This window comes from Nomascus leucogenys, chromosome 20 (genome assembly GCF_006542625.1).
Source record: "Nomascus leucogenys isolate Asia chromosome 20, Asia_NLE_v1, whole genome shotgun sequence".
In the NCBI taxonomy this organism is placed as follows: domain Eukaryota; kingdom Metazoa; phylum Chordata; class Mammalia; order Primates; family Hylobatidae; genus Nomascus; species Nomascus leucogenys.
Genome location: NC_044400.1, coordinates 45,324,495 through 45,345,396, shown reverse-complemented (window position 1 = coordinate 45,345,396; position 20,902 = coordinate 45,324,495). Strand labels below are relative to the sequence as shown.

Below are 20,902 nucleotides of genomic sequence, written 5' to 3'. Positions count from 1 at the left end.
GCATGAAGGAGCTGAAACTTACATGATCACTGCATTTGGACAATGAGATGCCAGACCCCTCACCCTCACCTATCATGATTGCCTATCCAACCACCTGCTTCCTGTTGACCAGCTCCTTCTTCCTTATACCTCCCTAATTCCTGTTAACATGTGGTTACACTCCTGTAACATGTGGTTACACTTCTTTCCTACTATATAAACCCCTAATTTTAGTGTGTCGGGGAGATACATTTGAGTCTGATTTCCCATCTCCTCAGCTGCAGCACCTGATTAAAGCCTTCTTCCTTGGCAATACTCATCTCATTAAATGGCTTTCTGTGCGTCAAGCAGCAGGTCCTAGACCAAACCTGTGGTGTTTCAGTAACATTAACACTTTACCCCACAAATATATTCTAGCCACCAATATCAGATATACTTTCTTCAAACTCCACCTTACAAAGGGCATTCCTTTTCTCATAAGCATCACTCATGTTTCATTAACAAAAGCAAGGTCAGTTAAGTACATTAGCACATTCTCTGGCCTCCACCTACCTATTTGACTTTCTCTCTCACAGTTATTATTCTTCAAAGACTCTTCTTTGCAACCAAATTGCTGAAAGCACTGATCCTCATACCTCGAGCAGAAGTTCCCAAAGGGAACTTTGAGGAGTCTCAGAGATTGAAGATATTTTCATAACACTCAGATGTTATTTACAACCTTTTTCACTGTGTTGACATTTAAGTGATGGGGCACAAAAAATAAATGATAACATTGCTGGCATCTCAGCATGAAGCAAGCAATATTAGTGGTTATTGTGTTCCCCAATGTAACAACGTCCTTGAAGCGGTAAAAATTATTAATTTTATTAAATCTCAACCCCAAAGTATATGTTTTTCATGAAGGTACACATAAAGTGCTTCCATGGCATACTGAAGTAGGACTCTCATTTCAAGGAAAAGCACACGTGATGGAGCTGCAAGTTGAACTAGCTGCTTCTCCACACAATACCTCATTTACGTGAAAGAACAACTGACAGACAAACTATGGTTATTCAAATTTGGGTATTGGGTAGACATTCTCACAAAAATAAATGAGGTGGACCTGTCACTTCAAGGAAAACAACTGACACTATTTGTTGGCAATGATCAAATGCAAGCTTTTAAGCAAAAATCAGAATTTTGGAAAACTTGTATCTATCACACAGTGAGCTTGACAGCTTCCCAATAATGGAAGACTTTTCTAATGAGATGGTAAGATTCACAGATGTAATATTTTCATATTACATAATGAAATGTTGCAACATTTGGAAGATCTTCATAACTCACTGAACCAATATGTTCCAAATAACCAATGCATGATGTTATAAAATTATGTATGGATAAACATCCACTCAAAATGTATGACAGACTGATAGATTTTAATATAAGAGCACAAACAAGCTTATTATTATCATTTCAGATTCCACATTGAAACTGATCTTTAAGAAATTAGAAATTATGGAATTTTGGTGTAACATCAAAAAAGAATATCCACAATTGCCTGAACAACTATTAAAATAGTCGTCCCTTTTTTACCTATGTATCTGTATTAGGCCAGCAGGGTTTTCTTTACCTACTTCAACCAAAACAATTTACTGAGATACGCTAAGGATAAAAGCAGATAAGCGAATCCAGCTGCCTTTGATGAAGCCATACATTAAAGAGATTTTCGAATCCAGCTGCCTTTGATGAAGCCATATATTAAAGAGATTTTCAAATATATAAAACAACATCACTTTACGGCTTTTCTGTGGCATATCTGAATTGCCAGCGTCACTCCTCTTGTGCTTTGGGCCATTATTAAGTAAAATAAGGGTGACTTGAGCACAAGCACTGCAATGCTACAACAGCTGATCTGGAAACAGAGACAGACGGCTACTAAGCAACTCACAGGTGGGTTTCATAGGCAGGATGGGTATGCGGGACAAAGCAATGACTCACATCCTGGGCAGGATGAAGCAGGATGACATAAGATTTTATTGCACTACTGAGAACGGTGTGCAGCTTAAAACTTACACATTGTTTATTTCTAGAATTTTCCATGGAATTTTTTCCAACCTTGGTGTACTGCAGGTAACTGAAGCCACAGAAAGTGAAACTGTGAACAAGGAGGACTACTATATTTTGAGGTAATTATATTTATTCCACAATATTTATTACACAGGAATGTCTCAGGAGCCAGGTATCCTGAGATACAGTATCCTACTACTCTGCATCACACCTGTATCCCAGTACTCTGGGAGGCTGAGACAGGAGGATTGCTTGAGCTCAGGAGTACAAAACCAGCCTGGGCAATATAGGGAGACCCTGTCTCTACAAATTAAAAATTAAAAAACAGCCAGGTGTGGTGGTATGTACCTGTGGTCCCAGCTATGCAGGAAATGAAGTGGGAGGACCATTTGAGCCCAGTAGGTTGAGGATGCAGTGAGCTGTGACTGCACCACTGGACTCTAGCCTGGGCAAAGAGTGACAGATGCCCTGTCTCAAAAGTAAATCAGTAAAAATAAAAATAATGTCCTGGGCACTGTTTATTCTAGGCACTAAGGATATGGCAGGCAACAAAGATTGGATTCCTTCTTTCTGCAGCTTACAGTTCGGTTTCACCACTCAAGTGTCTAAGCACCAGGGGTATAAATATCACCTGAGAGTTTATTAAAAATGCAAATTTCTACAACTGAAAATTAGATTTTTGAAAATGCAGAATCTCAGGTCCCAACCCAGACCTACTGAATCAGTGTCTGCATTTCAGTAAGATCCCCAGGGCATACTCCTGCATAGTTTGAGAAGCAAAGGATTTATGCATCTCCCTAACTATTGTGAACTTCTTGGAGGTAAGCTATTAACTTGAATTTGTTTTACCACTAGTATAAATAATAGTTTAATTGTTGTGCTAATCATTCAAACATAAATACCTATTGTATGAACTTATTTCTGGGGCTTAACAAAAAAAAGGCAGGGAACAGTGGTTCACATCTATAATCCTAGCACTTTGAGAGGCCGTTGAGCCCAGGAGTTTGAGAACAGCCCGGACAATATAGTAAAACCCCGTATCTACAAAAAAAAAATTTATATATATGTGTGTGTGTGCATATGTATATGTATATATATGTGTATATATGTGTGTGTATATAAATTAGCCAGGTGTGGTGGTGTGCACCTGTAGTCACAGTTACTCAGAAGGCTGAGGTAGGGGGATCACCTGAGTCCAGGGAGGCTGAGGCTGCAGTGAACCGTGATTACGCCACTGCACACCAGCCTGGGCAACAGAGTGAGACTCTGTCTCTAAATAAATAAATAAATAAATATTAAAAAAGGGCAAAGTCATGGCCTAGATCCTGGGAAACTTTCCATCTCCTAGCAGAAATGAGGCAGTAATTCTAATGACGGCTAACATTTCAAAAAATGCTTTCTGTGGTCCAGCTGTTGTACCAAGGGCTATATGTGACAATCTTGTAAAGCAGATTACTACTATTACTATTCTCATTTTAGCGATTAAGAAACCTGGAGCTCAGAGTTTTGTCTGACCCTAAACGACAGAAAGTGGTAAATGTCCTAAGAGTTGAATCTTGAAGAAGGAGCCCATGAGTTCCCTGATGGAAATAATGTCCCTCAATTTTGAAATCGTCCAGAGCACTAAACTCAGTTCCTAGTACATAAGAGACATTCATGGACTGCAAGGAACTCTGTGAATGGTTTAAGATTAACCTATCACATTCCAGATTATTACCAATCCAATAATCCTCCATTAAAGATACAATGAGCCTGAGATGAAACGGCTTCTCTCTGATGTGTTCTGCATAGAGTCCATTCTCTAACTTGGGGCCCTTGTTTCAAGCACACAAAGTCAAAAAAAAGGAGACAGAGAGAGAGATAGGACATCAACTAAAAGATGAAAGCCACTTTGAAATCCTGGAAGAGGCTGAGGCTTGTTCTGGAGAAAGGGAAGAGCACAGGCCGTGGAATAGCTTCTTTGTCCACAGAGAGCAAGGGATGAATGGAAACGTTGGTCAAAGGTCCCCCACTGTAAAGCAAAGCAGGAACTGCAGAGCTAGTCCATTACTGAGAAGTATCCCTAGAGGCCTCCATCAGTTCTTGAACTTCCTTTGGTACACTTCCCATCAGCCCCTTCCCAATGGCATGGAGTTGGAGTCATCTCCATTCTCACTTTTGACAATTCCACGTGGAAATGGGACATTTTCCCCTACAACATTTTGGGGAAAGGTTCTATTAATAACACTCTTCATGTCTGCTAGAGATTAAATAGACTTTCATGGGCCAGCCATCTTGTATATCTTAACCATCACATACACCATCGTGTATATGAGAAGACATGTTCTGGTAATAATCAACACAACAAAATCAGCTTCTCCAACAAGACATTTATAGGATAAAGATCTACCTTTATGATATCCCAGATATACCAATTCAGTGTAGTTCTATATGAAGAATTCTTCAAGTAACACACAGGGAGAAAAATATCAACTAACAATGTCTAATTATACTAAGGATGAATTTTTGTGAGGATCAAATTCAATCATATCCAAGAGTAAATCTATGAAAAGCTCAAGAAAAAGACAGGCTGGGCACGGTGACTCACGCCTGTAATCCCAGCACTTTGGGAGGCCAAGGCAGGTGGATCACCTACGGTCAGGAGTTTAAGACCAGTCTGGCCAACCTGGTGAAACCCTGCCTCTATTAAAAATACAGAAATTAGCCGGGCATGGTGGTAGGTGCCTGTAATTCCAGCTACTGGGGAGGCTGAGGCAGGAGAATCGCTTGAACCCGGGAGGCGGAGCTTGCAGTGAGCCGAGATTGCGCCGCTGCACTCCAGTCTGGGTGACAAAGAGAGACTCTGTCTCAAAAAAAAAAAAAAGAAAGAGAAAAAGACAAAAGCTTACACACAATCAGCATCAGCTCACCTCTTAGGTACCAACACCAATGGCTGGGGTCATCTCATTCTCTCACTTTCTAACCATTCCACATGGAATGCTAACCATATATGGTTTTCTAATAGTCAAATTACTGCATTTTTCCAGTCAAATCTGTCTGAATATGAAGGTTTTATCTCACTGTTTTGCACCCAAGGGTTCTAATAAGGAAACACAATAAATAAATTACAAGAGTAACTGGTAACTACCCCCACATTTATGAAAGCAAACTGGGCATATTAACTGAGTCAGACTTGAGCACAAAATTTATGAACCACCCACATCCTAGGTTTTGAAAAGCTAATGTTTTCCCTCTTTTTAACCAGATTAACAGATGGAAGACTCTGAGAAGTCATCTAGAGATGTCTTTAGAAATTTCAAGCATGTTTTGCTTAACAGTTCATGTCACACTTTATGATTCTACCAGAAGGCAAGGGACCGAGACTAGGATGACTATGATTAAAAGAAGACTGTAGATCCAAGGATGCTGCTACTATGGCATCACACTTGTATGCAGCTGTAACATGCAAGATCAACATTAGCCTGGTTCTCCTACTGTAACAGTTCCATGTGTATACAATGGCTAAGTCCATTGATGGTGGGAGCAGGGGGCCGCAAGCTCAATGCCTTGAGCTGGAGGGGACAGGACCCATCTAAAGGGGCTGCTGCTGACTGTTGTCTCTTTGGCATTTGAGCTCAGCATTGTGAGATTTCTGAATTTACAAGAGGAATGAGGCGTCCTCTATTTTTATGTAAAATATCTCAATTTCTAAGCACTGGCATCCAACTAAGCATTTTCCATAACAACGTCTCTGGAACAAAATCTGCCTGTGAGTTTGTGTGTTCTTCAGTGTTGCGGAAGATCTCTGATGCTTTGTGATCTCTGATGCTTTATGGCGTCATATTGCCTTTGCAGTGCCCTAAAGTCAGAGTCATATCCTTTTATTTTATATTCTGCATAGCTCTTTAATAAAATCCTATATGTTTCCTAAGAAATAAATGTCTCTTGAACTAACATAAGAAAAACATGGCTATTATTGATAGTCTCGTCTGTTTCTAAGCTTTGATCAAAGGAATAAAGCCATTTCCATATGCCAGCACCCCTGAACTATGCCACCCTCCAGAACTGAGCCATACTACTAAATATTAAGCTTTGCCATGTCTTTATCATGTTTTTATCTTTTATTTTTATCATGTTTTTCTACCGTTTCCACACTTATTCCCAATCTCAGTTGAGGCTGTAGTTTCAGGTTCACCAGTTCACACCAAAATTTCCTCATCTTTACAATGAAGACTTTGAACAAAGGTAACCCCAAACTATCTAAAAGTCCCTTACAGTATATTCCACTCAAAATCTTACAAGACCTGCAACTATGAGCTTTCCTTCCTGAAAATTTTGAATATAATTCTTGCAAATATTCTTTCACATCTCCTCCATGTTGCATCTATTATGGAATTATCTGTAAGATGTCTGTACTGGGTTGAACCATATACCCACCAAAATTCATATCCACCCAGAACCTCAGCATGTATCATCTTATTGGGAAACAGAGTCTTTGTAGATATAATTAATTAAATTGAGGTGAGGTCATACTAGGATAGAGTAGGTCCCAAATCAAATGACTTGTGTCCCTATAAGAAGGCCATGTGAAAACAGAGGTACAGCTACAAGCCAAGGAATGTCACACATTTCTGGGAACCACCAGAAGCTTGGAAGAGGCAAGGAAGGATTCTACCCTAAAGCCTTCAGAGGGAACGAGACCCTGATGACACTTTGATTTTGGATTTTTCTTTTGAGACAGTCTCACTCTGTTCCTCAGGCTGGAGTGCAGTGGTATGATCCCGGTTCACTGCAACCTCCACCTCCTGGGGTCAAGCAATTCTCCTGCCCCAGCCTCCTGAGTAGCTGGAATTACAGGCACCTGCCACAACGTCCAGCTAATTTTTGTATTTTTAGTAGAGACAGGGTTTCACCATGTTGGCCAGGCTGGTCTCGAACTCCTGACCTCAGGTGATCCGCCCACCTCGGCCTCCCAAAATGTTGGGATTACAGGTGTGAGACACCATGCCCAGCCTGATTTTGGATTTCTAGCCTCCAGAATGATGGGTGAACAAATTTCTATTGTTTATTACTATTATTTTTTATTTTTATTTTCAGTAGAGACAGGGTTTCACCATCTTGGCCAGACTGGTCTCGAACTCCTGACCTCAAATGGTCTACCCGCCTCGGCCTCCCAAACCGCTGGGATTACAGGTGTGAGCCACTGCGCCCGGCCACAAATTTCTATTGTTTTAAGCCACCAAGTGTGTGATAATTTGTTACACCAGCCATAAGAAACCAACAAAACATCTTAACATCTCCTCCTCTTCTTTGCTTAGGCTATCCAAGGCTTGGAGTGGGCTTTATCTTTTCTTACTTACTGAGGTATGATGTGCAAAATGGAGCAAAGAACACAAAGACACATTTTGTTAGGCACTCTGCATATGGTGAGGGCTTCATAGAGACAGGAAACTTTACGTAAGCTATGTGACATCACAGACTGGTTTTAATCTATTTCTATGTCTCAGGCACCTAGCACAGCACACAGAGTTGACTTTTAAAAATGACTGGCATGTGGGCCGGGCGTGGTGGCTCACGCCTGTAATCCCAGCACTTTGGGAGGCCGAGGCGGGCGGATCACGAGGTCAGGAGATCGAGACCATCCTGGCTAACACAGTGAAACCCCGTCTCTACTAAAAATACAAAAAATTAGCCGGGCGAGGTGGCGGGCGCCTGTAGTCCCAGCTACTCGGGAGGCTGAGGCAGGAGAATGGCGTGAACCCCTGGGGGGCGGAGCCTGCAGTGAGCCGAGATCACTCCACTGCACTCCAGCGTGGGCGACAGCGAGACTCTGTCTCCAAAAAAAAAAAAAAAAAAAATGACTGGCATGTGGGCCGGGCGCGGTGGCTCACGCCTGTAATCCCAGCACTTTGGGAGGCCAAGGCGGGTGGATCACAAAGTCAGGAGATCCAGACCATCCTGGCTAACATGGTGAAACCCCATCTCTATTAAAAATACAAAAAAATTAGCCGGGCGTGGTGGCAGGTGCCTGTAGTCCTAGCTACTCCGGAGGCCGAGGCAGGAGAATGCCGTGAACCTGGGAGGCAGAGCTTGCAGTGAGCTGAGATCGTGTCACTGCACTCCAGCTTAGGCGACAGAGCGAGACTCTGTCTCAAAAAAGAAAAAAAAAAGACTGGCATGTGTACATATATATGAAGTAACAAATGAAAGAATGAACTAATGAACATCAACAAAGTCATGATGAACAAATTCACAAACTCTTGAACTACTGTTAACTTATATGACCAATACTGCTCAGTGAAAAATCATGGTAAAGTTACAGATGCATTTCAATTCCCCATGGATGTAGAGCTGTTCAAGTTTGCTATCTGAATATTTCTGTAGCCTCTTTTATTATTTATTAACTTAAGGGTTTTGTTTTTTTTTTGTTTGTTTGTTTGTTTGTTTCGACATGGAGTCTCACTCTATCGCCCAGGCTGGAGTGCAGTGGGGCGATCTCAGCTCACTGCAACCTCAGCCTCCCGGGTTCAAGTGATTCTCCTGCTTCAGCCTCCCAAGTAGCTGGGACTACAGGCGCGAGCCACCATGCCCAACTAATTTTGTACTTTTAGTAGAGACAGGGTTTCTTCATGTTGGCCAAGATGGCCTCAATCTCTTGATCTCGTGATCTGCCTGCTTCGGTCTCCCAAAGTGCTGGGATTACAGGCGTGAGCCACCGTGCCGGCCAACTTTTGTTTGTTTTACAGTTTTTGGTGAAGAAAACTAATCTGGGCAAATAGCTCATGATGAAATTTGACCAGAAAATTTCTGAAAGTGTCCAGTAGTGTTTTTGTCTCTCTGATCCCACTGAGCCACTCCTTCACCATCTTGGTGGCTGCATGCCCTCCTCCAAGGTGTGAGAGCATCACCTGGCACTTCTGAGAGGCCTCACGCAGGACTTCTAGAGGCCTACATCCAGTTGCTTCCTAAGCTGCCACTGTCCACAGGACCCTCTCCCCCAGAAGCTAAACAACTTGCCAAACTAAGAACTAAAATCTGTATTTTCAAAATATCTGTGAAGTAGAGAGAGAAAACAATCATAAACTTCTTTAGTGGTTAATTTTTTAAAAAGAAAAAGATTCTTTACTTTTGAACAGCTCTGAGGGACAATGCTCTCCCCAGATCTCCATCACTGAAAGTCTATTCAATCTCCAGCACAGGTAACTTCAGGTGCCCTAACATCCACATCCCAACTGACTGACATTTCTTCCTTTTCATAGCACTCGAGCCTCTCACAGGCCTCCCCTGGTTCCACCTCGAATATATCTGCTGTCTTGTCCTCATTAGCCATTGTTAGACTCTGGCTGCCACTCATCTCATTGTACTCACCTTTCCGTACCCTGAAGTACCTCGTATGATACCTTATGATGGAAGGCAACCCAAAACTACTTTATTCACTGGAACATATATTTTTGCGTAGAACTTTCCAAAAACATAAAATGAATAAAATCTTTTCTTTCTTAAGTTCAGGGGGATAAAATAAAAAATATTTTTATGCATTTTACCCCTGAAGTGCTAAAATCTTACTTGGAAAACACACCATCTACCCCAGAACACAGTATGCCTAAACTATTTTGGAAACATCTCACATCTGCCTTCTTGAATTCTTCCTGTCGCATCATGGAACTCTCAACTGAGAAGACATAACAGGAAGGCTAGTGAGTCACGCAAGGTCCTTAAAAGATTAAAATTAATTCAGCAGGGCAAACCAGCTGAAGACTGGGCCTAGGGACTTATTTATTTATTTTTTATTTTTATTTTTATTTTTGAGATGGAGTCTCGCTCTGTTGTCCAGGCTGGAGTGTAATGGTGTGATCTTGGCTCACTGCAACCTCCACCTCCTGGGTTCAAGCGATTCTCTTGCCTCAGCCTCCCAAGTAGATGGGATTATAGGCACGTGTCACCACAGCCAGCTAATTGTTTTGTATTTTTAGTAGAAACAGGGTTTTGCCATGTTGGCCAGGGTGGTCTCAAACTCCTAACCTCAAGTGATCCAACCTCCTCGGCCTCCCAAAGTGCTGGGATTACAGGTGTGAGCCACTGCGCCCAGCCATGGGCCTAGTATTTGTAAGAAAAAAGGGGGAAAAATATTTATAGTTAAAATTACCAAAAGCCATCTGAGATAAAATGAACAGTTAGAAGGTTTCTAAAAGCGTGAAAAATACAGACTTATCCAAAGCTCTAACACTTAAGCTAGCTAAAGCCAGAAATAAGAGGTGCTGCCAGTTGTGTTGACATAATTAGGTTTGTGACTCTCACTCTCATCAACTATGCAAAAGAGTTCCACTTTGCCTCAAGACTGGAAACCAATCAATTTAAGACATCAAAGGATTCAAACTCTAAAGCAACACTGCTATAGTCTAAATGTGTCCCTCATATTTCATGTGTTGTTGGAAACTTAATCCCCAAATTCATATGTTGATTGGAAGTGGGGCCTTTGGGAGGTAACTGGGATTAGATAAGGTCATCAGGGCAGGGCTCCCACAGTAAGACTGGTGTCTTTATGAGAAGAGGAAGAGAGACCTAAGCTGACATGCATTCTCTTTCCCTCTGGCCATGTGATATCCTTGCCTTGTTATTCTGCAGCAAACGGCACTCACCAGATGCTGGTGTCATGCTCTTGGACTTCCCAGCCTCCAGAACTGTGACCTAAATATATTTCTGTTCATTATAAATTATGCAGTCTCAGGTATTTCGTTATAGCAACAGAAAATAATCTGTGATAACCATGGATCAATCTCAATCCAAGGCAAAGTGTGAAGTAAACTGAAGCCAAAATGGCCCTTTTCCTTGGCACTGGCCCTCCCAACATATAGACCTATAGACTCGAATAAAAGAATGTTTGTGGAAGACTGAATTAGTGGCCCCAATTCTTCATCCTTTCCAGGAGCCTAGAACATAAATAAGAATCACCCTATCCGAGTGTTCTAAATGACTATTTTATACAAATTGTTATTACTTTTTCTATTTCTACAAGTATATTGATGTAGCAAACATCAGAGAGCATGCATTAATGATCGTGAATCTATCCATCCAACCAGCAAATGAGTAACTTTATGGAGCCTTTTACTATGTGCCACATACTGTGTGAAGAAGTTCACATACACACATAATGAAGACCTGGCTGCTGCTTTCATGGAGCTCTAAGTCTAAATGGAAACTTCTGAGTAATGCCGAAAGCCACTAAGATAAACATGATAGCAGAAACTTAGAAACATTTCTTTGGGAATACAGAGAAAGGACTTTATACAGCTCAGAGGGTCTAGAAAGGTTTCACAGTGGAAGTGGCATTTGATCTAAACCTCAATTGCTTAGAGGAATGGAAAGATCCCCTAAAATATAATTTTCCACTTTTTGGATTCTCAAGATACTACTATATGCCTCCAGTTGAACCAGATGAAATCTGATATATTTAGCCCTGTGGTAAAACAGTGGAGCTGTGTCGGAAAACCTAGGTTCAAGTCTCAGCATGGCCCTGAGAGTGAGAAAGTACCACCATCAGGGTCTGGCACATTGTAAACCCACAGAATCTCAGAGTGCCTTCCCCCGTAACTCAGGTTATTCAGCTTCACCTACTGTGAGGCAACAGGATCAATGAAGTTATACAATATGTAGCCAATGCCAAAACCAGGCATTGATTAAGATATAACATCGAGTGTCTTATTCAACACATACAGTTCATTTTGGGATATGTAGATGGCTCCCATTTTCATTCAATGTGTCATTATTTATTAAGCTCACTTGCCATATTCCAGGCACTGAAAATACAAAGATGAAGATGAACCAACCCTTGCTCTTAAGGTCCAGAAAGTCTTAACTCAGAGTCCAAAATATAGGTAATTCATAATTAAGAGAAAAGCAAACTTTTAAATCACACCACTGTACTGATACTGATGATCTCTAATATAATAAGCATGAATATTCATTGAGCTCTTGCTGTATGCTAGATACTGCTCCTAAAAGCTCTTTGAAGATGCTCTCGCTTAATCTTCACAACAGGTCTACGCCAAAACACTCTTATCCCCATTTTATAGATCAGAGGCTATGAGAACTGCCTAAATGTAGCAGAGCAGGGATTTGAACTCAGGAAGCTCACTCTAGAGCCTATGCTCTTAATGATAAGTTAATGGATCAAGAGGCCCATTGCCACACCATCTAGACTTGGTTTTCTCTGTGTATAATTCTGCTTTTGTACACTTTAGCAATGAATCTAATTTTGAAACAGTTACTACACAAGATCCATCTAGTTTCATACTCTGTGTCTTCAATTTTGTTATATCCCAAACTAAACATAAAATTACATGTGGGTACCACTGAAACCTGTACCCAGGAAGGTTCAAAATGATGCATCTTTTCAACATTTTCATAAAGCAAACATGAAACACCAAGTGATTAATAGAGAGACTATAACAGTGTGACCAACAGGTATTTATCTAAGCCATCATGCTTACCTGGGGCCACTGAGGGAACTGTATCTTTGAAAAAAAACCCTGACTAGATTCAAAGTTCTCACTTTGCAGTAGCAAGATACAACCTTTCTTTTAGAATCAGGGCCAAGGCACTCTTTAACTTTTCTAAACTCCTATGAAAATAGTCATTTCACAGATGCTTTTCCTTTTTCAAATAGCCTCTTGTTTTCTTAAAGGACAGACTACAGAGGAGGAAAAGGGCAGCCACATATTGTATACATGACCGATGGTACAAAAAGAAGTTACTAAACAGCTGGAGGGGGCGATTCAGTAGTAAAGGAAAATAGAAAGTAGTCAGTCTCTGGGTTAGCCATTGCATTTTATTGTATAAATAGCATTCTAACTTGGAAAGGATGCCCCTGAGGTAGAAACAAGTCTATTTTTCTAGGCTCCCCAAAGTGCAGTCTACGATCCAAAGATAATTGCATCATGATTTAGTCATAAAACCCACACCACTGTGATGAGTCTGTATTTAACACACAGCAAGTCAAAAGACAACTATGCACTTTTTATACATGTACTATGGCATGGCATACTAAGATGTCACAAAATATTTGCTCTTGTTTTCTCTTTTCTTTCAACTGTATTTGTGTTTATTTTATATATATACACATACACATGTATATACTATATAAAACATACATAATAAACACTAACTTTATCACTACAAGTGAAACATACAATGTTTAATTTAGACTGATCATGATTATTTTACACACTAACAGTATGTTTCACAGGAAGGATGAAATAAAAAGAAATACAATGCTAAAAAACTGCTTATTTTATTTCATTCACTAATCTACGTATTACCTGAAACCTGAAGTGTGATTAAAGCAAAGTGATTTCATTTCATGGGGATCCACAGCAGACTCTGAGGCAATTCCAGAAGAGGACTCCCAAAATTATGACTATTAATATTGAGACACTGCAACATGCTGAAGCAGGTGCAGAGATCCCAAGTGAACATTCTGAAGGCTGGCATAGGTTTGGCTTCTAGTATATTTTTTAAAAACACAATCTCATTGCTTTTCAGTCACAGCTAATATATTCTTTTGAGCATATTTGATTTGAAATACCTATCCTCAGCAACTTATCAAGGGCCGCCATCATCCTGTCAAAACCAACTTTCAGAGAGAAAACTAAGCATATCTTCTTAAAATGTCAAAAAACTCTAATCCAGTTCTCATCACAGGCCAAGCAGTGTAAGATGCTCTGTGGAAACCCAACAGCAAGTAATGTCAAGACACTGAGCAAATGCGTGGTGAGTGTCACAGCAGAGGGGCCCCTGAAAGTCTTCCTGGAAAGAGGGGGTTAACATGTACATTTCAAGAGTCCCAGTAGGTAGAGTGGAGTGCATACTTAAACTCTGCCCTCTCCACAGGCCCTTACTGACACCAGCACTCAACAAGCCAAGGGGCTATGGACAGAAATACCTAAATACTCATCTGCAGGGAACTTGCTAAATAAATGGTGGAACTTGTATATAGTGGAATAGCATACATAATACTTAAAAAGAATGACGTAGAAAAATGGACTGATCTACAGAATAGGTTCTTACGTGAAAAAAAGCAAAGCATTCATAAAACAATCTAATTGGAGTAACTTTTTCCTGGTCTTAACTATTTATTGTGGCAAATTTTAAACATACAAAATTAGAGAATAGAATAATCAACCCGCACGTACCCATAATGCAGCTTTAACAATTAGCACCTTATGGGCAATTTTGTTTCTTTTTTTATCCTTCTAATCCCAATTATTTTGGAGAAAATACCATACACAATATTGTTTCTATCAGTATGTGTTATACTGTATTATATATGTTATACTATGACATAGATTAGTATTTTATATTAGTATGTATCTCTAAAACATAGGGATTCTAAAAACATCGTCACAACATTTGGGTAAATTTTAAAATTATTATTGTTATTTTTTTAATTTAATTTTATTTTATTTTTAAATTGTTTTTGAGATGGAGTCTTGCTCTGCTGCCCAGGCTGAAGTGCAGGGGTGTGATCTTGGTTCACTGCAACCTCTGTCTCCCGGGTTCAAGCAATTCTCCTGCCTCAGCCTCCCGAGTAGCTGGGACTACAGACATGCACCACCACACGGAGCTAATTTTTGTATTTTTAGTAGAGACAAGGTTTCACAATATTGGTCAGGCCTTGAACTCCTGACCTGGTGGATCCACTGCGCCTGGCCTAATTTTTATTTTTTGAGATGGAGTCTTGCCTGTCACCCAGGCTAGAGTGCAGTGGTGGGATCTTGGCTCACAGCAACTTCCGCCTCATGGGTTCAAGCAATTCTCGTGCCTCAGCCTCCTGAGTAGCTGGGACTACGGCCACCCGCCACCATGCCTGGCTAATTTTTAATGTTTTAGTAGAGAAGGGGTTTCACCATGTTCCCCAGGCTGGTCTCAAACTCCTGAGCTCAGGCCATCTCTCCACCTTGGCCTTCCAAAGTGCTGGGATTACAGGGTGAGCCACCATGCCAGCCTTAAAATTTATTATTAATATGGGATCTATGACTCAAACGTTTTCTGAGAGGAAATAAAAACATAAGGTAATGGTCATCACTGGGAAAGGGGGCTAGGGTGAAGGGAAAAGGCAGCTTAATTATTCATTTAAAAATACATTTATGTTTTTTGAAACAGAGTCTCGCTCTATCACCCAGGCTACAGTGCAATGTCATAATCATGGTTCACTGCAGCCTCGAACTCTTGGTGTCAAGTGATCCTCCTGCCTCAGACTCCTGAGTAGCTGGAACTACAGGCACATACCACCGTCCACCATGCCCGACTAATTTTCTTGGAGGAGGAGAGATGGGGTCTAACTGGTCTTGAACTTGTGGGCTCAAGTGATCCTCTTGCCTCATCCTCCCAAAGTGCTGGGATTACAGGCATGAGCCACCGTGCCTGAACAAAACTTTAGGTTAGTTTAAAACTTAACTACAACAGAACCGGCTATACCAGGAAGAGCAGCAGAAAGGGTGCCATGACCAGAGGGAGACAGCAAGGTGTCAGTAAACGCCGAACGCAGGAGGTAGAGCTTGGCTGGAAGATGTGCAAGGAGTCTTTCATGTATTAATAGATTCAAACTCTAGCAGGTGACAATGTCTATCAGCTTCAGGATATGAATTCTCTAAATGGGTAAAAAGGATAGAGAGCTGTGAACTCAGAGACATTATTGAACATAATTATGATTCCAATAATGTGCAGGGCCAGACAGTTATGAGATGAAATGGCCTCATCTCAACCTCCCTACTGCCACATCCCACAGTAGTATGCATCATTGAAAGTACTGGGATTTTTAAAGGGCACTTCAAAAACGCTACTTTTTTTCTTCTTAAACAAGTTAATGTCTTAACTCCTCTTTTCCTTATCTTTAGTCCTTGTAATTTATCTACCTTATAGATTGTAAAAATGTGATTTCCTTCCCTGGTGGTTCTATCTATTTTCTTTGTTATTATCTATATTAACATAGCCCTGGGACCCACTAGGGGAACTGCTGGACTACTTTTAAAAAATTAGCCTTTCTGAGTGCTTGTTTACGCTGAATTCAGACACAATAAGGTTCTCCACATTTTTCAATCTTACAATCAGTATAGTGGGAGCTGTAAGAAAATGATATTTAAAGTAGCTGACCTTTAGGATCCTGTTCATTTCTGTCACCATTTTAACACCTCCGACAAATCCAAAATATTACAAACATAAACAAAAGTCCAGAAAGACTCGTCTCAATTAGACTAGTTAAAAGCCTAAACTTCTGAATATATTTTTCAAGAAATACCATTTTCCCACTTTTAAATATTACTTAAGGCTAATAAAATACTCCTCAGTAAATGTCAAAAAGAGAAATGCCTTCAATGAACAGACGGCTAATGTTTTAACTTTTTATGAGCTTCACCATAAATAAGTTCTTTTGAGGACTTTAAAATAGTTCTCTTAATTGGGTTATACCCTTCCCCCCACAACTTTGTTTCTTTTATTATTTTGTTTACCAAAACCCAGTATTTCTAGATAGCATATAGAAATGGTCTACCTATGCACCGGAAGTATAATTTCTAAATATATGATATTTTACTGTACTTAACACCAAGGATCTGTTTATTTTACAAAAATGCTTCCCAGAACAAACAACTTTATGTACGATCCAAAATGAAACTAACCTAAAATATAGTTGAGGAATGCAATAATATTTTGCAAATAATTTGCCCAATTTTACCGCAAGAGGCTCACGTTCCTCTCTGCATAATGGACATTTTTGTTTTTTTTGGTCAGTCTAGAGATTTACTCCACCAATAGTTGAAGAGATCAAAAAAAAGTGCCAGCTGAGGCTACACCTTCCCCAGGGGTACCTGTTTCATCCGGGGAGCTGGGTGAAGCACTGTCTTGGGACAACGTCGTCCAGCTGGACTCCTCATCGCTCGGTGCCAGGTTCTGGATCCGGTGCAGTGCACAGTCGGTTTTGGCCCCTGTTTTCGGATGATCCTTCTTGGTCTCTGGGCTGGATGACACTGTGGCTACTTGGCCGTCTTCAGGGCTGGACTGGGGTTTGTTTGGTTTCTGCAGCAGCAAATCGCCATTCCCAATGATGGTGGAGGCCTGGCCCTGGCCTGGCTGGGATTTCTCTTCCGCAGTCCCATGGCGGTTGCCTCGGTTCTGCTCTAGTTCTCTGGCTGAGGTTTCCAGATCTGCATAGTAATTTAGGAAGCTCTTAGTTCTCCTGGGCTGGGAGGGTAAAATCTCACAGCCCGAGGAATCCTGTGGATGGGGCTCTTTACCCTCTAACTTCTCAGAAGTTATGTTGATGACTGCAGTGGGGCTCAGGTTTTTGTTGGGGTCCTGCTGCCCTTGCTCCGCAGCCTTCCGGAGCTGGTTCTCCCCATTTTTCACCAGCTTGATGTTGGCAGAGCCATTTCCCAGCAGGGGCTGTGCAGCTGGATCCGAGAGGCCCATGGCCGCCTGAATGTTAGTTAGTGCATATTTTTTCCTGCATTTGGGAGGTGTGCTGTTCTTGGTTTCCGTGTGTTTTATTTCAGCGTTCAACAGTTCATTGTGGGAGGATCGGAGGTTAAGGGTGTTTGGTGGTGTGGCTGGGCTGTTCCGATTTGTGACGTCTGTAGTTCCGCTGCTGGCCATAAACACTGCCAAGGTGTCGATACCTGAGTCAGCTGGAAAAAAAAAAAGGTCATTAGACACCTGCCATGACTAAACCACTTAGTATACAGTGTGAGTAAATATTTTTATATAGAAAACTAAAAGAAGAAATGCTTCCACTGCACATACATTCTCATAGAATGGACCCATTTTCCTCTTTATTTCACCATTTGTTCCTATATTAAATAGGAGCAAATAAAGGGCTTAATGTGGATAACCAAAAGCCAATTTATAGAAAAGCTAAGAAGTCTGAGGACCTAAATTTTACTTAAAATAAAAAAGCATTTCTCTTTGAATTCACATAAAAGCATTTTCTTTTGGTGGCTGGTCTTCATTTTTTACAAGCTTGAAAAATCATCCCCTTTCCAAATATTCCCACTACATTTTTATTCTTTGGTTCCTTCGGGCAACAACAAAAAATTGCTCAAGATTCCTCTGGGGCTTCAGCTTTCTTAATTAACCTGAAAGGTCATTGTTGAATGATGCTCCATACATCCAAGGTAATTTCTCTCAACCACGTTTAGAAACTGTGTTCTAAATGCCTGGAAAAACTAACCCTCCATTAGAGTTTGCTAATGTCTTGGTGAACGTTTTTGACCTGGGCTTACTGTTTGTACTAAACTGAAATTTTGAAGAAATGGCTTAATTTCTGAAGAACACGTACACACGCACACAAAACTATTACTGTAGCATTGAGCCCTTGGCTACAGACAACATGTTAGAGCTCCCAGAGGAGTCTGAATATATTCCACTGAATTAAAATACAGACTCAGCTGTTTGCAGTCATCACGTGCCTCTGCAGAACTCCTAGGAAACTATCTGGCAACTGCATTTATCTCAAATATTGTTTGCGCCGTTAGTGATTTATTCTGTATGTCTCTCGCTAGGAAGAAAGAAAGGTTTCTTAGACTAGAAGGGAATAAAAGTCATCAGCAAGAATTCCTAAGGTTTCAGATTTCTCAGTCTATGAGGAGTGACTTCTTTCTTATCCGATCCTTTTGCCCTCCACGGAGACTTTGATGATCTCTACCTCAGCAGCAGATGAACCAAAGCACAGCTCCTGAAATTCCTGAAATTATATTCTGACAATTCCCTCTTCCTCCCCCAGGCAAAAGAGGGATCTTCACAGGAGAGAAGGGCAAGAATTTCCCTGTTTGGGAGCTTAGAGGTATCTCTCCATCATCAAATACTTAGGTTGGGCAATTTTAGAAAAAAGTTACTCATTCTAGAGTCCCTATGCTTCCAGGAAGCAAGGCAAAATCAATCCTCTACTCTAGGCCATGGCCATTTTTATAACAGAATGACCATGTGACCCATAAGAGAGTGAAGGGCTGTAACCCCAAGGGTTAGGATCCTGGGCCCCATTCTTTAAAGTTATTATTTATCGGGATTCCTTCTTACCCAGCACCTCACCTTAGCTCTTAGGCCTCATTTTACAGAAACAGAGAATGTAGTGTGGTTTTTCCTTTTTCAAAATTTCCTTTTCCTCCACCCAGTCCAATGGAAGGTTTCTGCCTTTTAAACAATACGCTTGACAATTAAATTAAAAAAAAATTTTTTTTATTACCGTTTGGCTACAACTATTATACCATTTTATGGGAAACATATGTTTCAATTTATAATTTAATTTCACTCAAGAGTGGCATTTCATATGAGAAGGGCCTACCTGAAACCTACATGAAGTTTTCCCTGAGACACATATCCAGAGCACAGATACATGAGAGAAAGTTATTTTTAGACTCTTGGGTATTTAGAGTGAGATTACGAGAAAGTGCAAATCTGCTGGCTTCCTAAAAGGCACGGCAAAACATTTCTATTAGGCTGCTTTATGATGCTAGGTACTATTATACATTCTAGCAATGTTATTAGGGAGATATTTTTATTTACATTGTTTATAACCATACATATTTTCAGAAAGAATACCATCAGAATTTCTATGTGATTTTTAATATTTAAGTAACTTTTATATCCTCAATATGACAGATTAAGACTTCTAGCCACAGCCGGGTGCGGTGGCTCATGCCTGTAATCCCAGCACTTTGGGAGGCTGAGGCGGGCAGATCACCTGAGGTCGGGAGTTTGAGACCAGCCTGACCAACATGGAGAAACCCTGTCTCTACTAAAAATACAAAATTAGCCAGGCATGGTGGCGCATGCCGGTACTCAGGAGGCTGAAGCAGGAGAATTGCTTGAACTCAGGAGGTAGAGGTTGCAGTGAGCCGAGATCGCGCCATTGCACTCCAGCCTGGGCAACAAGGGCAAAACTCCGTCTCAAAAAACAAAAAAGAAAAAAAAAGACTTCTAGCCACATGTTCACAGTCTTTGGGGTCCCATTACCCTCTCGGGGGCCATGTAACTCTTCTGCTTGCTGGAAATAACGGAGGGCAGGCAGGAGGGGGAAGAGGCTGAACAGAAAAGGACCATCCCATACAAACTGGATGAAAGAATGCAGCTCTGTATATGCCATATTTATTGGTTTGTTTATTTACGTACTTATTACTTTTGAGACAGGGTTGGTTATTTATTTATCATTACTTTTGAGACAGGTCTTGCTCTGTCACCCAGGCTGGAATACAAGTGGCAGGAACATGCCTCACTGCAGCCTCAACCTCCTATGCTCAAGCGATCTTCCTACCTCAGCCTCTTAAGTAGCTGAGACCACAGGCGTATACACCACACCTGGCTAATTTTTTGACTTTTTGTAGAGACAGGGGTCTCACTTTGTTGCCCAGGTTGGTCTCAAATTCCTGGGTTCAAGTAATCCTCCCACCTCAGCCTCCCAAAGTACTGGGATTACAGGCGTGAACCACCAGGCCCAGCCTGTATATGTTGTTTTTATATATCAAAGCCTGAACACAGTTTGAGTAATATCTTAGATATTAAATAATGGTATCATTTGTAGGCAAAAGAAAAAGTTCAATTCCAGAGCTAAGGCAGCCAAGCTAATCCCATGAACTATAGAGTTCCTCTAGGAGTTACCTATCAGCTAGGAAGTCTTTGGGCTCAAAAGGGTCATGAAGTGGGTAGAGGTTAGCAAAATCCTAGAAAGATCAAGGCTGCAAGAAAGCAGCCCCAAGTGAGAGGAAATGCTGTAAGGGTTAAGAGCACAGATCTCAGGGTCAAAGAGAGAAAGGCTCAAGACTTATCCTAGCTACGTACTGGTTAAAAATGGGGATAATAGCCGGGCACGGTGGCTCACGCTTGTAATCCCAGCACTCTGGGAGGCCGA

General features: G+C 41.0%; 1 protein-coding gene across 12 annotated transcripts in view; it reads right to left on the bottom strand.

Moving 5' to 3' along the window:
- The window catches only part of APBB2 (amyloid beta precursor protein binding family B member 2), a 408,726-nt gene that overhangs the window by 188,966 nt on the left and 198,858 nt on the right, over positions 1 to 20,902 (bottom strand). For 11 of the 12 annotated variants that reach the window (XM_030801441.1, XM_030801446.1, XM_030801448.1 and 8 more), the window contains one exon: positions 16,872 to 17,687. In XM_030801441.1, the coding sequence (XP_030657301.1) occupies positions 16,872 to 17,687 (816 nt within the window). Of the gene's footprint in view, positions 1 to 16,871; positions 17,688 to 20,902 lie in introns of those variants that run through there. The other variant, XM_030801450.1, reaches the window with a different exon arrangement.